The sequence below is a fragment of the Macrobrachium nipponense genome, chromosome 5 (genome assembly GCF_015104395.2).
Source record: "Macrobrachium nipponense isolate FS-2020 chromosome 5, ASM1510439v2, whole genome shotgun sequence".
Lineage (NCBI taxonomy): Eukaryota > Metazoa > Arthropoda > Malacostraca > Decapoda > Palaemonidae > Macrobrachium > Macrobrachium nipponense.
Genome location: NC_061107.1, coordinates 8,509,008 through 8,522,547, shown reverse-complemented (window position 1 = coordinate 8,522,547; position 13,540 = coordinate 8,509,008). Strand labels below are relative to the sequence as shown.

Genomic DNA, 13,540 nt, shown 5'->3' with positions numbered 1-13,540 from the left:
TAAAATATAGACCAGAGAGTATTCATATTTATCCAGTTGGTGTGTAGAGATAATCCCAGACTGTCGAAGAAGAGCATAATTTGGCGTTTTAGACTAAATGATTCCTTAGGCGCGAGCTACCAATGTCTTGTGATTTTATTGGGTCATCGTAACAAACCGGGCTTTGATCAACCCTTGATCGTCCTATTTAGGTGACGAAGAAATCCTCTCTCTCTCTCTCTCTCTCTCTCTCTCTCTCTCTTTACGTGGCTCAACACTGAAATTGAGTCTAAAACCTTACCAAGAGGTTTCGTCTATACATTTAACCGTTGTAATAAGCGAAACTGTTCCTCTCTCTCTCCTCTCTCTCTCTCTCTCTCTCTCTCTCTCTCTCTCGTTTCATGTCTCATTAAATCGAAAGCCTTTGATAGAATCTTTGAAAAGGAAGTTCTCAGCCTTGTGTAACTGTTACCATCGAACTCTAATGCTCGGGACGAGTTGTCAACACCACTTTTCCTTAACGCCTTTCTTGAGGGGGTAGGGGGGAGGACAGGCTGACGTCCTCATTAGCGATCCATTCTGTCTTAATCCCTTATGTAACTCTCTCTCTCTCTCTCTCTCTCTGTCTCTCTCTCTCTCTCTCTCTCTCTCTAGACCTATGTAGCGTAATGACTATAAGATCGAACGTAAATATTACCAGGTTTCGTCTAGATTTACCGTTTCAATAAGTTAAATGAAGCTCTCTCTCTCTCTCTCTCTCTCTCTCTCGATATACGTAGCTGAATGCCGATACTGAGTCTAAACATAGCAGGTTTGGTCTATACATTTACCGTCGTAATAAGTGAAACTGTTCGTCTCTTTCTCTCTCTCTCTCTCTTATTAAGTCAGGCGAAACAGCTACCTACCCGAGTAAGCTGAAGGTCAGATCACGCATTTTTTTTTTAATATTAACCTTTCGGTAAGAAGTTATCCTCAATATTCAATATATGCAACATGACACAGAATGACACCGGAATCGAACTGCCACGTTATCTGTGCCATCCAGTCAGTCATTTCCAAACTGCATTCTGGAGAGAAGGAACTATTCATAGAGTATTCATAGCTATTCATAGAGCTATTCATATTTAACTAGAGTACTTGGGCCGAGTTTAATTCTAATTAATTGTAATTACTGAGTACAAAGAATAGGCTTCTGTCTAAACCGGTACCTCTATTATGAGAATTTCTTTTCAAGTGGCCAGCTGGAGTCTCTCTCTCTCTCTCTCTCTCTCTCTCTCTCTCTCTCTCTCTCTCTCTCTCTCAATAAGACTCCTTTTATCTGGCAAGGTGGAGGTATCCTCTCTCTCTCTCTCTCTCTCTCTCTCTCTCTCTCTCTCTCTCTCTCTCTCTCTCTCTCGCTCTAAATAAGACTCCTTTTATCTGGCAAGGTGGAGGTATCCTCTCTCTCTCTCTCTCTCTCTCTCTCTCTCTCTCTCTCGCTCTAAATAAGACTCCCTTTATCTGGCAAGTGGAGGTATCCTCTCTCTCTCTCTCTCTCTCTCTCTCTCTCTCTCTCTCTCTCAGTAAGACTTATCTTTTATGTGGTAAGGAGGAGTTATTCTCTCTCTCTCTCTCTAAATAAGACTCCTTTTATCTGGCAAGGCGGAGGTATTCTCTCTCTCTCTCTCTCTCTCTCTCTCTCTCTCTCTCTCTCTCTCTCAATAAGACTCCTTTTATGTGGCAAGGTGGAGGTATTCTCTCTCTCTCTCTCTCTCTCTCTCTCTCTCTCTCTCTCTCAGTAAGACTTATCTTTTATGTGGCAAGGTGGAGGTATTCTCTCTCTCTCTCTCTCTCTCTCTCTCTCTCTCTCTCTCTCTCTCTCTCTCTCAAAAAGACGGAACAGACTGACATTAAAGTCAACATGAAAAATAAACCAACCAAGAGACGAATTCTGATAAATGCAAGAGAATTACGATGAAAAAATAGGAAAAAAAATATATTAGAATTAGCCACGGGGACGTGAAATCCTCCGAGGAAAATAGAATTCAGACGAGAGAGAATTGAATAACAGAATCGAAGACCGACGAAAGAAAGAAAGAGAGAGAGAGAGAGACTGGGAATATTAAAGATAAAAACAGAATACAAATACACCGAAACCATCGGCAAAGAACGCTCCCTGCAAATAATGCAGACGAACTAAAGCGAGGTCGAACGTCCTTCTAGTGGGAGAACGAAGCGTCTATTCGTGGGACGTAGTAGGTCGAAGAAAATATAAAAAAAATAATAAAAAAATAGAAAAAAAAGATCCGCCAGCTGAAGTAGGGAACAGAAGCCGATGGCTGGAAGATTAGACACGTCTATACCTCGAGCTCTTGCTGAGGAAGGCACATGAAACAAAAGGTGGAGAGCTGAGGTCCTGAGGAGGAGCGATCCTGGGGAATGACAAAGGGGACGGGCGATAAACGCACAGAAACAGAAGGAAAAAGAGAGAGAGAGAGAGAGAGAAAGGAAGAGAGAGAATACTTCCACCTCGCCACTTAAAAAGAAGTCTTATTGAGAGAGAGAGAGAGAAGTACATCCAGAAAGCCTTCAGGAGATATACCTTAGCCAAAGCAAATTTCAAAAAACTCAAATATGCAGATTTAAAAAAAATTATTAATTTGAAATGAAACGCGAAATGAGGTCGCGAGGTCATTCCAGATTTCTGTATACAACAAAAATTAGATCATTTTTCGAATGTAAGCAATTACTGTTTAGTTAAGTTCTGCCGTATTTCGCCTGTTATGTCAACATTCTATCAGCCAGATATTTCCCAATAATTGTAAGGATATGATGAGAGAGAGAGAGAGAGAGAGAGAGAGAGAGAAGTACTTTTTAAATGCCATTGACATTTGTACTTATATATGTATATATATATATATATATAATATATATATATATATATATATATATATATATATATATACTATATTGAATATATATATATATATATATATATATATATATATATATACACATAACCTCTTCAGTTCCACATGCAAGTCTAGCTGATCTAAGTTCTATATTACACAAATAAATAAATAAGACTGTGCTTGTTCTGTCACATATATATCCATCTACTTTCTCATTTGAAATGCAGTACGATTTCTCTCGCTCTCCTCTCTCTGCTCTCTCTCTCGTCTCTTCTATCTCCTCTCTCTCTCTTCTTCTTCCCTGGACTCAGCTCTCCTCCCTCTCTCTCTCTCTGTACAGCATGGCAGAATCTAATACCCTCCATTGAGAGGAGATCATGCAGTTTTTCATATCCTAAAAGAACATCTCCAGAGGCTACTTCATTCAAAATGTGTTTTGTCGCCTATCTTTCCATTTCCTAACAAAAGAACGTCCCCGCGCATAGTACCCACGCTATCCATTCAATACAGTAGTACCGACCTACGTAAAAAATAATGAGGGCTGAGGTTTTTTTTATTATTTTTTTTTTCTTATTGCAACACCACTTCTAAACTTCTACGATAACCTTCGGGGGTGGGGAGGGCGGGGCGTTTGGGGGTTTGAAAGCTAAGAGAAACATCGACTATCGAGTGACGTATCTGATATGTGTATTTACTTATAACTTCATTCCAGGTAAACACATATAGCCACTTTTACGCAAGCATACACATACAAGTGTGTGTATATATATATATATAATATCTATATATATATATATATAATAAATATATATATATAAAGATATATATATATATATATATGGGTCTCTATGCATATGTAAATACATGTACAGTGAAGCTCAAATCTCATGCGACATGACTCCATAGGATTTCGTTCAAAATTCTCTAACTGGCAACCAAACAAGCTCCATTTTTTATCTATTACTTCAGTGCGAAAACGCGATTATTGCATACAAATATGTTTCATAAGAGTGAAATCTGTCATATATTTCAAAACTGTCGGAAAATGTCACGTGCAGCCAAATTTCAGTAAAACTTACGGAACATTTTCAAAACTTTCGTTAACTCATCGCTGAAGTATTTGACCAAAACAAAGTCGTCCTCAAACCTCAGTTCAAAGGTTAAATAAGAAACGAAAAAAAAAAAATAGTCATAACATTAATAATGCTTCCAGAGCAAACATAAAATTTGAAACAGTATATTTGATTGCTTGTACACCTTAACGTTGAAAAAATGTAAATGTATATATATATATATATATATATATATATATATATATATATATATATATATATATACACACACACAAAAGTAGAATGCGCCCACTGATATCAACGTGTGAGGGGTATCATTAGTGCCGGTGCAACAACAACCACTTGGAGTAACATAAGTAGGTCTACAATGAGTAGCGACCATGGAATTATCTTGAAAACATTTACATGTGTTCGAGGAATATTTGGATTTTCATAGATAATTATTTGTTATGTTTCTTAAATATTTCAAAAATGATGGCATGCTGGCAAATATTCGCCTATGCAATTATTTTGTCAAAACCCAAGATATTATTCCTAGGCCTAGGTGTTAGATTTCTTTACTTTACACTTAACATTCATATTTCTCTATTAACAATTTCTGGCCAGAGTGCAAATGAAGTTATCTACAAATTCTTGCACTTCAATTTACATTATGAAAGAATAAATTATACACTAAAAGCGAGCAGAAGGACTTTTATGAAAATAATATTTTAAATTGAAAAACAAGTGTTCCATACGCCTTGATATTAATACTTATGATATTTCGATTAATAACCATCTTCTGCATATAATTAAAATCATCATCGTCTTTTATTCCTCAAAGAACAGGTAATCTCTACAAAGAAAAACATTAGTAACAGATTACATCTCAGAAGGCTTAGATTATTTTTTTTTAGACCTATAAATCATATTGCAACTACAGGTAGCTTAAACACAGCCTGAAACTTCAACATTCAAAGAAAACTGGTCGTAATTTATATTCCTACGGTATTCCTCAAAGAACAGGTAAATTCTACAAATAAATTCAGTAGTAACAGATTACATCTCAGAAAGCTTAGATTACTTTTTACGCCTATAAAACATTTTGCAACGTACAGGAAGCTTAAACACAGCCGAAAACTTCAGCATTCAAAGAAAACTTGTTTTAATTCATATTCCTACTTTGAAATTATTGTTATGACTGTTGAGATTATTATTAGGTCAACTGTCATGATGCTGCAGACGTGGTTATGTTGACCAGTCTGAGGAGCATGTTAAGTGTGCTTTCATTGCTGGCACCGCTAACCTTATCACACCGCACTTTGAGTAACTGAGCTCGTAAAAGAAACACACACACACACACAGATTACGAATTATATCAACGCATAAAAGGGATCATTTCTATTTAACCAAACTTTTCGACATGTATGATATTACAAATAAAAAAAATAGCACTACTTGACAACGTCTTGTTGAGTCTGAGTATCTGGACGATACAAAAAGAATCATGTCGCATGAGATTTGAGCACCACTGTACCCTCAAAATATTCTTCCGTCTCTCCAGAAGGACCATCGCAGGATTTCAGTTTAACTTTAAACATTTTTCTCTCCTTATCTTTCTCGACCACTGGCTACATAAGAGAAAATATCTCTACTGTCTCACGAGATCTTTAGTCCCAAAAACTCAACAGTTACCTTTTATTAAGTAATAATAAAAGTGGACTTGGACATGACGTATGGTTTTCTGTACAGACAGACAGACATTGTCAGTAGGCAGCTGTTTTATTGAACATTGATAGCGAAACCTTAGCAATTTCGAACAATGGAAAATGCCATGTCAGGGAGACTTGTTTGGATAATGAGAACGAGAGAAACTCTCTCTCTCTCTCTCTCTCTCTCTCTCTCTCTCTCTCTCTCTCTCTCTCTCTCTCTCTCTCTCCCTGAACTAGTTTTAGTATATTGAACATGAGGTTTATCAAGTGTCATGAAATTTCGGCTGTGTAAAATTCATTCATAATGTTTCTCTATGTTTTTTCAAAATAATATATGCATACAGAGAGGTGGAATAATCTCTCTCTCTCTCTCTCTCTCTCTCTCTCTCTCATATACACTTTCCATAAATTGGAATGGCTTAATAACATCCCATAACTGTCAGTTCTTAACAGTTAGATTTGGGTCTGAATTAGAGACAGACTAAAAATGCTAATAAAATATTCTATTAGAATGTCTAGAAAATATGTTATGAAACTATGAACATTATTTATAGACATCACAACTTAGATTTTATGTATTTCAAAGTGTATGAAAGAAAATACATTAAAATTGATACGAGAATTGTCAACAATATCTCTTGTAGTTAGTGTCGAACTGACCTAGAAAAAGGGTTTGAGATAAGAAAGCGGTTGATATTTTCATACTTTCACTTTTTGTAACTTTCCTGGTGTCCTTTTATGATGACTAATAGCACACGATATCTATGTATTTCTTTATGTATATGTTGCATATATGTGTGTGTATGTATGTGTAACTATATCATGAAAAAAATGGACCTTAATGAATATATAAAGACAAATTCCACAAAGGAAGGAGAAACTACGGAGTGTTGCAAGACCTTCCGACTTATCGTCCTTTACTTAGCAGTCAAGGACAAGAAGTCGGAAGGCCTTGCAGACAGACCTCCTTCGTCGTCTCTCTTCCCTTCGTGGAAACCTGCGATATCCTTTCTTCCCCTTCCAGGTTGACCCTGACCTTGTCCTGCGCGATGAACTTCGCCATTTACCCTCACGACACGCAAGAGTGCAAGTTGCAGATGGAGAGCTGTAAGACGGAATTCTGTCTTGTTTTTCAACCTTGTAGAGATATATAGTCTTTGCAGTCTTTTGTTTAAGTTTTTGTGGTCATCCCCCTCATGGACTTGTGGTACTAAACACGCCTTTGCAAAGGTGGATACGTACCGGGTTAAAACCCCTTGGAGGGTCGCTATCTAAGAAAGATCAGAGATTTGTGTCCGAGCGCTTGGTCTTTTGACCTAAATTCTATATATTCCATTCCATTCCATCCCTGGGACCCATAAGGTCATTCAGCGCTGAAACAGAAATTGTCTGTAAAAAGTTTGAAAGGCGTAACAAGAAGTAGAACTTTATAATATATTCTAGCGTCATTCCTGACCACATAACACCTCCTTACACAATGAGGACTCACGTAACAGTCCTTATCCATATTGGAGGAATGCTGACGCAGTCTTTGTCTCTCCCTTTTCCTTGTATGACCAGTGTCCCACACGACGGAGGAGCTGATATTCGAGTGGGACCCGGACGTGCCCTTGGCCGTGGACGAGAGCATCGAGCTGCCCCAGCAGGATATCATCAGGAACTACACGTCGGATTGTTCCCAGGTGTATCCTACAGGTAGGAGGTCGCCTCTCTCTCTCTCTCTCTCTCTCTCTCTCTCTCTCTCTCTCGTTATTATTATTATTATTATTATTATTATTATTATTATTATTATTTCAAGGCAAGTTGGCTTTGTCGCAAGAGATTTTTTATATCTGTTCATCAATAATAAATAGATTTTGCTGTTTGGATCAAAACAGTATATAGAAAATAGTGGTTTTATTGTTTACAAAGCCTTATGCATAATGTATAATAAATACTACACACGCATACACACACACACACACAACACACACACACACACACATATATATATATATATATATATATATATATATATATATGTATGATAAATCATAAATATATATATATAATTAATTAATCTTAAACCATATAGATGAAACACAAATGAAAAACCAGGCACCTTGTTTAGTGAACTTGATCTAATATTTTAACTTTTTCTTTTTTCCCTTTATAATATATATATATATATTATTATATATTATATATATATATATATATATATATATATATATATATATATATATAATAATCTTTAACCATAGAGATTTGAAAAACAAATGAAATGAAAAAAACTAGGCATCTCGTTTACTGAATTGATCTAATACTTTAACTTTTACTTTATTTTTTTCCTTTTTATGTCTGGGCGGGACAATTGATGCGTTGGCTGATTAAATCTTAAATCTTCCTGCTCTTCTGCTAACCGCTACTACTACTGCTACTACTACTACTACTGCTGCTACTGCTACTACTGCTGTTTATGCTTGAACTACTACTGCTACTGCTGCCCCATCTGCTGAGGAATATATCTGTGGTTATGTTTATCAAACTTCTATTGCATGTTGACGGACCTGTTTTGGATCATTTCTGTGTCCTCTTTGCACCCCAATTATCTCTCTTAATCACCCTTTTTTTCCTGGTCTTCTTTGTTATCTCTTTATCACCTTGTTTCTGTGTCCTCTTTTGAACCCCAATTATCTCTCTTAATCACCTTTTTCTTCTGGTTTACTTTGTTATCTTTTTTAATCACCTTATTTCTGGTCTTCTTTGCACCTGAATTATCTCTCATATTCACCTCATTTCTGGACCTCTTTGCACCCTAATTATCTCTCAATCATCTTTTTTTTTGGTCTTCTTTGTTATCTCTTTTAATCACATAATTTCTGGTCTTCTTTGCACCTTAATTATCTCATTTCACTTAATTTCTGGGCCTCTTTGCACCTCATTTCTGGAATTCTTTGCACCTGGATTATCTCATTTTACCGATTCATTTCTGGTTCTATCTATACCTGACTTATCTCATTTCGCCTCATTTCTGGACCTCTTTGCGCCTGATTTATCTCTTTTCACCTCATTTCTGGACCTCTTTGTACCTGAGTTATCTCTTTTTCACCTCATTTCTGGACATCCTTGCACCTGAATGATCTCTTTTCACTTCATTTTCGCTCCTCTTTGTACCTGGATTATTTCTGCTCACTTCATTTTTGGCTCTCTTTGCACCTGAATTATCTCTCATATTCACCTCATTTCTGGACCTCTTTGCACCTGAGTTATCTCTTTTTCACCTCATTTCTGGACCTCTTTGTACCTGAGTTATCTCTTTTTCACCTCATTTCTGGACCTCTTTACATCCGAATAACACGCTTTGAATTCCACCTACTCAAACTATCTCGTAATTTGCGTCTATCCCTCTCATTTCTTCCCATCTTTTCGTACTTCTCCATTATCCAAACAGGAAACTTCACCTGCCTGGAAGTGATCTTCACTCTGAAGAGACGCCTGGGATACTACGTCTTTCACACTTACATCCCCACTTGCCTTATCGTCATCATGTCTGTTAGTAACTTTTCATTCAGAGATCTCTAGAATATACTTGGCATTCTATCATAAGAAGTCTCGTGCAGGGGAAGGGATAGTCATTTTGGTAGCGGGTCACTTGGTATATTCTTTGGAAATTGGTATTCGAAGCAAAACATTTAATTAGGTCTACTAAAAACACTCATTTCCTCCTCTAGTACTCAAAACAAAACATGTAATTAGTGTTCAAATGTACCTAGGCCTATTAAAATCACTCATCTCCTTTGGTTTCCAAAACAAAACATGTGATTAGTGTTCAAATGTACATAGGCTTACAAAAAACACTCATTTCCTCCTTTGGTATTCAAAAGAAAACATGTGATTAGTGTTCAAATGTACATAGGCCTACTAAAAGGACTCCTTTCTTCCTTTGGTATTCAAAACAAATCAAGTAAGTATTATTCAAATGTACGTAGGCGTACTAAAAACGCTAATTTCCTCCTTTGGTAACCTAAACAAAATGTGTTCAAGTGTACCTAGGCCTATTAAAAAAACACTCATCTTCGGCACTAAAAAAATGTAGTGGATCTCAAAGGCGCTTAGGCCTATAAAAACACTCATTTCCTCATTTGGTATGCCAAAGAAAACATGTAATTAGTGTTCAACTGTACATAGGCCTACTAAAGACGCTCATTTCCTCCTTTAGTACTCAAAACAAAACATGTAAGTGTTCAAATGTACCCAGGCCTATCAAAAACACTCATTTCCTCCTTTGGTATACAAAACAAAATGTGTCCAAATGTACCTAGGCCTATTAAAAAACACCTACCTTCTTTGTCATTAAAAAAAAATGTAGTGGAGTTCATATATGCCTAGGCCTACTAAAAACACCCATTTTCTCCTTTAGTACTCAAAACAAAACAAGTAATTAGTGTTCAAATGTACCTCGGCCTACTAAAAACAATAATTTCCTCTTTGGTATTAAAAAAAAATGAGTAGAGTTCTAATGCGACCTAGGCCTACTAAAAACATTCATTTCCTCTTTTCGTATTTTAAACAAAATATTTTCAAATGTACCTAGGCCTACTAAAACCACTCATCTTTGGCATTCCAAGAAAAAAGGAAAATAAATAGTAGATTTCAAATACCCCTAGGCCTACTAAAAACCACCATCTCCCATAGCATTCCAAAAAAGAAAAAAAAATAGTAGAGTTCACACGCGCCTAGGCCTACTAAAACCACCCCTCTCCTCCTCTGGCTTGCAGTGGGTCTCGTTCTGGATCAAACCTGAGATCGCCCCTGCCCGGGTGACCTTGGGCGTGACCTCTCTCCTGACCCTGTTCACGCAGCAGGCGAAGTCGCAGGCATCGCTCCCTCCGGTCTCCTACATCAAGACCATCGACATTTTCATGTCCTCCTGCACAGTGTGAGTCAGTGTTGCCAATTGGTATGTGTTTACCTTCCAAAACTGGGTTTAAGACTTACACAAAACCGGGGAAATAAGTGAAATTAGCGTATTTATTTGTAGTATATATACATATTAGAGCAATTTTATCATTATCGCATTACTATGACAACTAGAATTCATGGAAACAGTTTGTAAAGGCATCGGCGTATGTGTGAAGCTCCACTAAATTGGCAACAATGGTGTGAGTACAGACTACATCATTAAGCCGCGTTTCTGGGTCATAGAAGTGACCTACGATCGTATTTCTTCTCTAAAAAAATAGTTGACATGCCTATGCTAGTCGTATTTTCGCTTGCTCGGGGAGTAGGCCAACAAATTACTTTGCTGTTGTTGTGGATGGGGGTTAGGAAAGGTCTATGAAAGAGCCTTAAAAAGGCCTAAAAAACTGTTTCGCATTGAGTTAAAAGATACAGGAATTTTAGGATAGGATATTTCATGATTTATTTATTAGAATGAAAATGTAAAAAATAAATAAATTACTTGTTAAACAGTATAAAACAATTATCTCTAATAAAATATAGCATATTCATTTGATTCGTTGGTGAAACAAGGCTCTATTTGACCGTAGATTTTAGCACGTTTTAATTGACGTTAGAAAAGTTAGGAATATAACGTTTACAACGTATGCATAAGCAGAAAATCTTGCACCCTTTCCGAGTAAGCTGGAGGTCGGATCACGCCTTGTTAAATAAATATGTGAAACCATATTGAAAGAGAAGGTACTTGAATATCTATTGGGTGGAATGTTGACGAAATTTGCTAAACACGATGATGATGTTATGTTTGAAATAGAGATATGCAATCACGCGCCATATCTGTGAAACAACGATTGTTGAAAGATGTCTCGATAACGATATATATAGTATATATTTGTGTTACGCAGTTAATGAACTTTTTTGTGGCACAGAAATAGATGAGAATAGATAGAACTTATATTATCAATAAGATACCAAGCTTAGAAAAAAAAGTGAACATTTAAAAAAATACCTAGACGTAGATAGAACCACTTTTTTTTTATCGTACAGAAATAGATGAGAATAGATAGAGATTATATCAATAAGATACCAAGCTTGGAGAGAGAAAAAAAGGTGTCCACTATGGAAAAAAATACGTAGACGTGGATAAAACCACATCCGTCATCAGTTCCGACGAAATATAAAGGCTCTCCCTCTCCCTCTCTCCCTCTCTCTCTCTCTCTCCTGCTTCTCTTCTAAGAATAGATAAGGAACTCTACGCGTGCTCAAGGGTCCTACCGAAGCCAAAAAGGGTCCATCGAATTAATAGCCCTGGTTCTGAGGCGGAACGAATCTGTCCTCTCTCCATATAACCCTTTTTTTAGACTTTGTACTAAGTCAATGCATGTAGTACATCTCACTCTGAGATATATAAACATGTTTATCAGTAAATCGGGACACTTGAAGATTTCTTTTTTTTTTCGTCGTTGGGGACGATGTGTTGGATTCTGTCGAGGATTTTATAAACCTATCGATATTTCTTAGTAATGAATGAATGTGGTATATATTTGTTATTGACTTTAATTCTTTTGCATTTATTGTTTACCTTACAATATTTTTTTACACCAAATTAAATTGACTTTTCCTTCTTTCAGTTGCGATATTCTGTTCAATGCTTCATTTTTAAATTTAATTTTACACCTACATTTACCTGTTTTGTTTTCTGTAAAAGAAAACTGTTGAGATGGCTTTGACACTTTTTTCTGTCCGCCCTCAGATCTTAAAACCTACTGAGGCTAGAGGGCTGCAAATTGGTACGTTGACCATCCACCCTCCAATCATCAAACGTACCAAATTGCAGCCCTCTAGCTTCAGTAGTTTTTATTTTATTCAAGGTTAAAGTAGCCATATTCGTACGTCTGACAACGATGTAGGTCAGACCACCAACGGGCTGTGGCTGACAGTTTCATGCATTAGACCGAGACCACCGAAAGATAGATCTATTTCCGGTGGCTTTCATTATACATTAAACTCGATTGCGCCGAAGTTACTTGTCTGATGTGATCAGTTTCCATTGGCAGTTCAGATCTGAATTAACTGCGTCATTTACAGCAAGAAAGTCGTTGGGGAGGAAGTGAATTAATTTTATTTTATTCTCAAGAGAGATATATCAATGCAAGGGATAGCAACATTGGCATCCAGTTGTTATCTTATCAGAGAGACACAGCTATCGTCATAATTAGATAAAATGCTTTTCGAGGAAGAACTATAATCGTGTGTTTTTATATATTTCAGGTACGATACATTTTTTTTTTTTTTTTTTTTTTGTAAGAGACGTGAAGACGTTTTTTTTATTGCATTTGCAAAAAAACGCCACAATAATTTTCATATTCAGGAAAACCACATTAGTCTTAATTTTTTTTTCTGTAAGACGTGTGGAGACTTTTTTTTTTTTTTTTTTGTTATTGCATTTGCAAAAAGAAATCTCAACAATAATTTTCATATCATTCATGAAAACCACATTTGTCTTTAGAGACAAAGAAGTTTCCTCCATTTATTTGTATTTGTTATTTTGTAAGAATATGAGAGTGCCAGAACAGCTGTAATAGCTAAACACTTTTTTATAACCATCACAGATTCGTGTTCATGGCACTGATCGAATACGCTATAGTCAACATCATTTTGGGTGACGGGTCAGGGGATGTGGCCAAACCCAATCCAAAACCGGAGCCCAAGGCGAGTAAGGTCACCGACTTAGCCATTAAGGTCAGTATGTGTAGTTATCCTTAACAAGTCAGCTTAAGAATACGTATACATCATACCCTAAGTCACACATTTCTCTTTCGCTATAGTCAAATATATTCGTATTTCTGAATGTTCAACAGTGAGAATGAATATAGAATTTAAGGTCAAATGCCAAGCAGTGGGACCTACGAGGTCATTCAGCGCTGAAATGGAAATTGGCAGTAAAAGCAGTTGCACTATGCTT

General features: G+C 36.6%; 1 protein-coding gene across 3 annotated transcripts in view; it reads left to right on the top strand.

The window, feature by feature from the left end:
- LOC135215173 (glycine receptor subunit alpha-2-like) overlaps positions 1–13,540 on the top strand; it is a 35,194-nt gene that overhangs the window by 19,381 nt on the left and 2,273 nt on the right. For all 3 annotated transcript variants that reach the window (XM_064249647.1, XM_064249645.1, XM_064249646.1), the window contains 5 exons: positions 6,659–6,741; positions 7,195–7,329; positions 9,068–9,168; positions 10,395–10,555; positions 13,188–13,317. In XM_064249647.1, the coding sequence (XP_064105717.1) occupies positions 6,659–6,741; positions 7,195–7,329; positions 9,068–9,168; positions 10,395–10,555; positions 13,188–13,317 (610 nt within the window). The remainder of the gene's footprint in view (positions 1–6,658; positions 6,742–7,194; positions 7,330–9,067; positions 9,169–10,394; positions 10,556–13,187; positions 13,318–13,540) is intronic.